At 34.2% G+C, this 9,114-nt stretch overlaps 1 protein-coding gene across 4 annotated transcripts; it reads right to left on the bottom strand.

The window, feature by feature from the left end:
* Window positions 1–969: 969 nt before the first annotated feature.
* Window positions 970–7,534, bottom strand: LOC100799387 (shaggy-related protein kinase kappa-like). Of its 4 annotated transcripts, none has more exons than NM_001254144.2 (13): window positions 7,360–7,508; window positions 7,084–7,246; window positions 6,788–6,880; window positions 6,612–6,671; window positions 6,246–6,518; window positions 5,754–5,828; window positions 4,463–4,519; window positions 4,234–4,374; window positions 4,081–4,131; window positions 3,575–3,670; window positions 1,892–1,975; window positions 1,703–1,805; window positions 991–1,432 (listed from the first exon to the last, which is right to left on the bottom strand). In NM_001254144.2, the coding sequence occupies exons 2-13, from the start codon at window positions 7,222–7,224 to the stop codon at window positions 1,344–1,346; spliced, it is 1,263 nt and encodes a 420-aa protein (NP_001241073.1). In that variant the 5' UTR covers window positions 7,225–7,246; window positions 7,360–7,508; the 3' UTR covers window positions 991–1,343. The 4 variants fall into 4 exon arrangements, with proteins under 4 accessions (XP_040863021.1, XP_040863020.1, NP_001241073.1 ...); NM_001399708.1 differs by having other exon boundaries at window positions 7,084–7,278; window positions 7,360–7,503; XM_041007087.1 differs by having other exon boundaries at window positions 970–1,432; window positions 4,081–4,374; window positions 7,084–7,278; window positions 7,360–7,534.
* Window positions 7,535–9,114: the final 1,580 nt, after the last annotated feature.

Raw genomic sequence — 9,114 nt, 5'->3', positions numbered from 1 at the left:
TTTTAAAAAAAATAATTTGAAAAAAGAAATTGACCATTGAGAAGTCGGGTTGCGAGCTCCCGACTTCTCAGTGCCTTAAAAAACTGGTGTAATTTGGGATTTATATTTCAAAGATATGTAGCTTGGGTATTATAGAGAGAGAACGTGTGCAGTCCAGCAAAATTCCGAAATATTGTTTGTTTTGATGCTAAATGAATCTATCACGGATTTGTTATTGAGATCGGAATATTGGTGCCACTTGTTTTTTTTTTTCAAACCATCTCATCTGAGCTTTTATATAACTATAATAATATTAAATGTGTTTATTTTTGTATAAAACAAATTACTAAAATACTCCAGACCCTTCTTTTTGTGGGGCTTCTGGATTTAAGGTAAAGGACCCGTCAAGATTGGTGGCTTCTACAACTGTGACTAGAAGAAAGTTTTGTCTAGTACACTTCTAATCTCGGGTAATATTTGTGCCTCCCCTTGTTAAAAGGGAGGGTCAAGAAAAATGAAATGACTTTAGTGAGATGAAAAGGTAGAAAGTTGAATAAGGCCGTATCGAAGAGTCAGTCTTCAGTTCCTCTCCAAAGCTATGTATGTATTAACTATTAACCTAATAGTGGATATTATTGTATTAACTATTAAGCTAATAGTGGATATTATTGTATTAACTATTAACCTAATAGTGGATATTATTGTATTAACTATTAAGCTAATAGTGGATATGATTGTTGGCCCGAACACAAGTGACAAGACTCCTCCGGCTTACAGTGTTGTTCAGGTGAACTTGGAAGCAAAATTTTCCTTTGGCTTCACGATGCTATGCGAGGCGAGCTTGTAAACATGTTATTACCTATTCCTCTTGTAACATTCAAGCATGTTACTACGCCTCATGCGAGCTTTCCATCTTCCACTGTTTGTGAGACTTTTCTTTCTCGACGGATTTGGTAGGTTTGGGACTGTTTATCCTATCAGCGTTTAATATGATCGGACAACAAAATACTATAATGGATAAAATTATTCCAACATACATGACACACCAAACCAAACAATACAGCGTATAAACTATACTATACTATACTATAACCTAACACTATCATGTCTTATAAGTTATAACAGAGAGGCCCTAGAATAACCAGAGGCACATGTCTGACATAAATATACATGAAAACGTTGTCTCCTGAACAAAAATAGAAAACAACTCCTTTGACAATAAAGAAAGGAAAAAGAAACTTTTCATATTATATAATAATATAATCCTAGGAACTCTTTCTGTGGAGTTTTTCTCGGATAAACCGGATAATTTACAACCTGCTAGTAAGTGACGACAACTTGGGGGGTGGGGATGGGGGGCATTGCTAGGTGTGCAAAGCCATAAATAAGTTCTGTTTACGCGCATGCTCTGGTATAAGCCGATTGATGACATCAGGGGGTACACCAGAAAGTTCTGCATGAATGAACAACAAACAGGAAATTAAAGAGATAAATCTGGTGTCATTCACTCTTGTATGTGCTAAAATGGCCACTATCATTGTGTTTTGGTTACAGAATTTGCTATATAACCCTGACCTCACAAGGCCCACGTCATAGGACTAACACTCACACCAACAAATCACGTGTGTAGTGAAATAAATCCATTGTTGGCTTTATATAAAGCTATTCCAAATAAACTTCACTAATAAATTGTGCTGATCTATGAGAAAGTACTTAAACTCACCCTGAGGTTTAAAATTAAACAGTGGAGGAAGTGGTCGAGCATTAGGAAGGCGGGTGTTTGGGTCCCTCAATTCATCAAAAAATGGATGAATGCAAGCTTCCAACTGCAGTGCCATAATATCATGAGTAAAATAATTTTATAATATCCAAGGTGAGAAAAGTAAATAAAAAATGGAGACATTCAACTTACTGCAGTGCATCTCAAATTGGGGGAGTACTGAAAGAACCTACAGACAAGGTCCACTGCTTCTGGGGGTAAACGTTTCTGAAAGACCTATCAAATTAGGATCATAACACAGTAAATCTCACATTCAACCAAGAATCCTTTGAAATAATGTAGGTTAGACATTCACGCACAAGTTTTACCAATATGTGCATATGATCAAATTGAATAGCTTCACACACACACACACACACACGCACACATAGAGGGACTAATGTATAACATCAATTCAACCCAGACATTAATGCCTATCCTTGATTTTAGAATGTTTCAGCACGTCCCCGGACCCTTGCCAACCATTTGGAAACAGAAACCATGTTTGAAAAATGCAGCCTATAACAATTTTAACTTGACAAAGCACTGTTCTACCCTCCTGGTATCTCTGGACATGGAACTAGGAAGTATCAACAATTATCTACCTACATCAATGATTAATCTAGTATTACTGCACTACTCCAGTCCCATGCCACATGCAGTGTGGCAGACAAATCAAAATCAAAGAAATAAGCTGTGACTCCTTGATCTATATTCAACTCTTTCTAATGCCACAATAACTTAAAACAACAATTTATACCATCCTGCAACATGTACTACTCCCTCTGGTCCTTATTATACAGCACTTTGGACATCAATCATAAGACCAATAAAAGTAATTAATTCAGTTGATTTTATTGAATTTTAAAAAAATGTTACTAATGTACCAATCATGCCCTTATTAATAATCATTGACTTGTTATGGGTGACGTAAAAACATTGAAGCCTAAGAGTATTATGCACCACTATCAATAAAATACACAAATAAAGAATATTTAATAAGGGCAACTAATGGAAAAAAGATTAATTGCTTCATAGGAATTCTAAATGCATTATAAAAAGGACCATCAATTCCTTCTAAACTATGCCTTATAATAAGGACCAGAGGGAGTAATTTACATCATCCTGCAATATGTACAATTAAACTACGACTAGGAAGTGACACACTTACATGGATCAAATAAAGAGAAAATATGGTGGGGATAAAGGTGTAGAAAAATAAGTACAAGTTTCTACTGCTTCTAAGAGAAAACAATACAGAAAGATCTGTCACATTAAAATAATATCATATTAAAATCCTTGCACAAAGAAGACTAATCATCAATAGCATAGGATTTTGATTTTTTTTCCTTCTGAGATGTAATACAATATAAGGGATTATTCATATTATTATTCTTTTGAAAAAATGGTGCTGGGATAGGAAGGAAATACAATTGTCGAAAAGATTCCACTTCTCAATTATATGAAACATCTTGGTTACCTTTTTTTCCCTGTGAAATGTCTCACTTATATAAGGAACAATCTACATTCAAAATACTGAATGATAATGCAGAACTCACCATATCCCAGAAATCAAATTCAAGCAGGCTGAATTACTCAGCTTTGCCAATTACTTAGAATCACTAGAGGAAAAGCATGCAGATGCAATTAAATGGACCACATTGACACAAGTATCACTTATAAGAAAAGCATAGTATCTGTACAGGTTCAACAATTATTAAAATGGTAGCTCATCTAGGCAATGAATTAGCATAAGCAAATTTAACCTAAATCCTGAATTACTACAAACATTCACAGTAAGTTACAAAATGTAAGTAAGCAGAAAAGAGAATGAACCTTGTGCCACGGATGAGGTTTTATCTGTGGAAACTTAAATTCAGTATAATTTGGGTTCATGCACTTTATCTCCTCCCTGGTTGGAGTTCCCAAAACCTGAGATAAAAATCATTAGATTGTAATTGTTCATGACTCCATTGGGAGAATAGTGAACTACAAAACTTTATATTAGAACAATGACAAAACTTGGAAAACCTAAATTACAAAACGGTACAAGTAAAGGAAAATTTGCTTTTTCTTCGCTCTATCCCTCTCAAACAAAGACAAGTTAATCAAGCATTGCAAAACATTTCTACACTTAAAACTGGAAATCATCGCAATAAACAAAATAAATATATCCCTTTCCTCAGCCAGGATGCAGAGGAAATGTAAAAATCCCCAGAACATATACCATTTGTGGTAGACCCAACTGAATTCATTGTACATATAATGTCTAAAAGAAACATTTCATAATCTAGGATAGCCAAATCCAGATTAATTGAAAAAAATGGATGGTAAATCCTTACCTTGATGATTTCAACTAGCTGATCAACTCCACTCTCTCCAGGAAACAAGGGCTGCAAATCAACTTGAACTTCAGGAAAATGCAAAAGAAGACAGAAAACAGAGAAATGATGAAATGAGAAAAATTTGTCACATTTTTTTAAAGAACCAAATACCTGTCCAAGAAGTAATTCAGCCATTACACAACCAGTTGACCATATATCTATGGCAGTTGTATATTCGGTGGCCCCAAATATAAGTTCCGGAGCACGGTAGTATCTTGAACAGATGTAAGAAACATTAGGTTCTCCTTTCACCTAATGAATTAGAAGCACATGGATGAAACTTGAGGACAAAAAACAGTAGCTTCCATCAACTAACAGAGCACTTAGATCAATATCTTACCAACACTTTTGCACTCCCAAAATCACATAGTTTCAGCTGATGAGTGTGCGGGTTCACCTGACATGAGTAACATACATTTGAGCCCAACAAATAGTAACAGATGGCATCACAGGTATATTTGCTACATATTGTATCATCTTTCAGTTAGGTTAAGTCATCGTTGTGAAGGCTATAAAACCTTCACATATCTTTCACATTGGATAAGAATAGATTCCAAGCGAGTGAGACATTAAAATTTAAAAAACAAAAAGTAAAAGTTGGACAATCCAAATAATCTGTACTCCACAATTTTAACCTAAAAACAGTGAAACAAGACTGCCGGCATGCATAAAGGTTTGACACATATGGTGTTAGTAAAATAAAGCCATTGTTGTTGTGCAGCTTGTGCTTCTACCTAATAGCTCAAGCTTTTAGGAAGTTGGTCCATGACATGCTACCTGAATTTCTTAGACCAAGTGGTTATGTCATGTTATTATTAATATAAAGCCATTATTGGGCCTCCATCCTGAAACTTAGGATTTTAAAAGAGTTTGTCTTTGACATGGACAATTAAAATTATAGTATATAGTAAAACCAGCATTCATAAAATTATCCATTTCAATTCAAACTTAATGGAGAAGTTTAAGACATCGTCTGCTGATTCAAGCAAACTACAATTGACAAGACTTTCGAAGAGCAAGCCACCCATATTTGAACATGCAGAGACATAGGAGGATGTGGGAGCAAGCAGTCAGACATAAATTTCAACAAAAATAAAATGAAAATTGAACATAATAAGCACTGCGGATAACCATCTTCCATTCATTATTTGTTTGAGAACATAACACACTAATTGCAAGAGGCATGTGTAAGCATGTATGGAGAAGACGTGTAGAAGCCCAAGTTGGGAGAGTAGATTAGATGAAAGGCAACCCAATCCTTAATTTGCTATGCAAAGAAGATTGAGAAAAGATATAGATGAAACCATTAAAAAGGATTTAGAGGTCAATGGTTTGTCTACAAATAACATTTACAATAGAACATTATGACATCATTTGGTGCATGTAGCCAACCCTACCTAAAGAGAAAAGGCTTGGTTGTTGTTGATCACAAAATATTAATTGCATTTCAGTAAGGTTTCCTACTTTCTTTTATGTGTAGATTTATATTAGATATGAGAGGGTTACAAACTTTCAACATCATAATTAGCATCTAAATAAAAATAATATCATAAATGAGTGCATTATGAGACATTGACTATACCAAATAAGTTCCACATAGCAAACAAATCATTAACTCAGAAATATCTTACAAGTAGGTTCTGAGGTTTGATGTCACGATGACATATACCAATGCAGTTATGTATATAAGCAAGGGCCCTGCAAATCTGCAGCCAAAATCAGAGAAAAGAAGAAATAAATAATCAATGAACAAGAAATTAATAGGGATTTAAAATGAGTAAATCACACAATACCTTACTTTCCTTCTAAAAGTCTACTGCTCATATACAAAAGCAACATCTATTATGAGTTTTTTTTTTTACTGTTTTCACAATTCTTTTGAAAAAGAATGCCATATGTGAGAAACTCAAATTCGTCATATCAGATAAAGTCAAAGCTGAGGAACTTAATACAAAAATTTAAGAAAAACAATTAAGCAGGGATTACAAGAGATGAGTTAGAATTTCACGGGCTAATTAATATATTATTATTGACACCGTAATAAATGTAGGTTATTTAAATACTCTGGGATTGCCTCTTGCTATGAATTTCCAGATCTAACTGAGAAGCAAGCAATTACATACCTGGTAGGTATAAAGCTTTACATATATTAAAGGCATTCGCTGGTTAATCCTGCTATAGCTCCTCGCAATGCGATTCACAGTTTCAGGAACATATTCAAGTACAAGATTCAAGTAAACTTCTTCTTTGTCAGTCGTTGAAAAGAAACAATGCCTTAGGGCAACAATATTTGGATGATCCAGCATTTGCATAATTTGTAACTCTCTATTCTTGTATCGTTTGTCCTGGAGAACTTTCTTGATGGCCACAATTTCTCCTGTTTCTCTACATTTTGCCTAATAAAAGCATTGATAAAACGAAGAAGGTATCATCAGTATGTCATACATCAACAGCATGGTGTTTAGAAGAGATATGAAAAGCAAACTCACCTGAAAAACAACACCAAAAGAGCCTGTCCCCACTACATGCTCTGCAATATAACTAACATTCTGTCAACTCAAAAAAAAAAAATTATGTCAGAGGAGTTATTAGTTGTCAATAGTTCAAGTAACCACAAGAGTTCTCTAATACCAAATGAGCCAGTATTTTATACTTTTCTTTTTACCTGCTTAGACTGACCATTTCGGCCACCAATGCTGGTTCTTATGACGTGACCTGTCTCAGCACCCACACCATCAATGATGTCAGGCTCACTATCCTGCAAAACACAAAACGGGCAATTCAAATTGACAGGAAGAGAAACGAGAAAAAATGTTCGAATTTCAGAAGACAGTAAACTTAGGGCTTGTTTGTTCAGTAATTTCTAATAGAAAAGAAGGCCTTTGATTTGATTTTGAGTAGGAGGCAAAAAGAATTAAAGAGTGTGAATTAAAGAAAAGGTAGGTTAATTAGAGTACTGACTCTATCGTCTTCGTGGTCTCTCAACCTCATCTCAAGCATCTCTCTGCCAAGCCAATCGACGGAACTGGAAGAACCCCTGAAGCCACCATTAACAGACCTCGAACTGCCGACCCCACCACTTCCAAGGCTAGCAGACGCCATCGACCACGATCCTCTATTCTTTCTGCACTCAGATGCTCAATTAATTCATCAGATCTAATCACCAAAGAATGAGAGATGCATACTATTATCCAATACAAAAAGGAAAGATAATAAGAGAGTTGAGTTGAGAGTGACCTTCAACTGCAGGCAAGTGTCAGTTTGTGGTGAGAATGAGAGCAGCGCAATTGCAATAGCATCTTACTCTTTCACTTTCAACCGTTCTTTTCACTTCGATTTCCAATTCCACCCATTCAACACCATCTCTCTCAGTGCCTCCTCCCTCTATCTATATCTCTCTTTACTTTTCTCTCTTTTTATTTATTTGCTTTTTTTAATAATTAAATATCTATTCATAAAACATAAAAACATTGTCCAACATCATTTCCCGCAAATCACAAAACCAAGAGTTGTAAATAAAAATTTACAATATAGTATATTGTACTTAAACTACAAATAAATCCTAAACAAAACATAATTAAATATTGTATCTAAGAATTCAAATATAATTTACATTCTAGTTTACAAATTTTGTGATTTTGCAAAAGTCCTCCATATACAGTTAATTTTTGCCGAGTTCCTCCAATCATCATAAACAATCATGCATTCCGCAATCTCTTCCAAATTCAGATAGGTGAACCTTCTTTCTTCATAAAATAGTACATGGTGCACATCCTGCAATTAACATTAAGTTTATGTTAGACATGGAACAATTTTAAAATTTGACAGACAAAGATGTTTTTGCACTGATTAAATACAATGTTGAGTTACTTAGCAAGCTGCTGCAAGTGACTTGGTGGTACTCATTCTGTAGGACTTTAAAAGTGACTAAGTTTGGGAATTGATGATACAAGTAATGTCATTTAGGATAAGCTTTTGGCTAAGAGCTGCTTTTGAAGATGTTCAGGAGGAAAACACTCTATCAAAAATGGGTCAAGGTCACTTGATGATGTCCTATGAGTCCATAGAAATCTCTGAGTTCTGTCCATCCAACCACTATAGTTGGGTTCAGCAAATCTTGGTTGTATACAACAGGGTGCATGTGGTCATTACTATCTAGCAAATACTTAGTATGCTCTAGTTGATCCTTCCATCTTCTAGAAAAAGTCCTACTCACTTCACCATACGACTACATTTAAAGTAGGTGTAATATCAAAATGAGAATAATTCCTTGTTCAATTTCTCAAAAGAATTGAAATATTGATATGTTATATCAAAATGAGAATGAGAATAAATTGCTAACTTGATTCTTAACATGAACAGTGTTGAACATTTCCTCTAGTTTTCTGTTAATCTTCATCATTGTCTTAGTCATTTCATTCCAGTTCTTTTGATCTTCATTCATAATTTCTAAACTTCATTTACAATATAAAAGTTGCTATTAATAAATGGTGAAGCATAAATAATCATATAAAAAGAATAACATCTCAATAAGCTTAGTATACAATTGTATCAAAATTTTGTTTTACACATATAAACAGAGTAATAGAGATGCATGAAGTATACTATTCTTGTGACACGAGGAAACCCATTTCATTCTTAGTCTACACATAACCATGTCCATGACAGACCTATTTTCAATCTTTAATCAGCATGACTTTAGGCATATTATCATTTGGAACATAACAACCAAACATTTGTTCTCTAAAAAACATGCGTGATTTTAAAATAATTATCCAATGAAAAGGTGTTTTTTGAAAAACCAATCAGTGTTCAAGACTAAAACTTTACACCATATGTTAAAATCTAATAAAACCACAAATTATTTTTTGAAAACCCACCTTCGAAGGGTAGTAGAACAAATATGAAATTTGAATGGGAAAAATTGGATTCATAATATTGTACATGGTACATAAATCAAAAACAAATGAATACATAAACAAAGGAATTTGA

This window comes from Glycine max, chromosome 12 (genome assembly GCF_000004515.6).
Source record: "Glycine max cultivar Williams 82 chromosome 12, Glycine_max_v4.0, whole genome shotgun sequence".
NCBI lineage: Eukaryota > Viridiplantae > Streptophyta > Magnoliopsida > Fabales > Fabaceae > Glycine > Glycine max.
The sequence above is the reverse complement of the archived record's forward strand: the minus strand, read 5'-3'. Positions and strand labels throughout refer to the sequence as shown.

Bases quoted from the DNA above. Each gene is read 5' to 3' on its own strand.
- LOC100799387 (XM_041007087.1), bottom strand. From the start codon at position 7,224: ATGGCGTCTGCTAGCCTTGGAAGTGGTGGGGTCGGCAGTTCGAGGTCT. The intron at 6,672-6,787 runs GTAAAAAGAAAA...TTGAGTTGACAG, and splicing joins GAAATGGTCAGTCTAAGCAG to AATGTTAGTTATATTGCAGA. The intron at 1,976-3,574 runs GTTCATTCTCTT...CTAATTTGATAG, and splicing joins AACCTCATCCGTGGCACAAG to GTCTTTCAGAAACGTTTACC.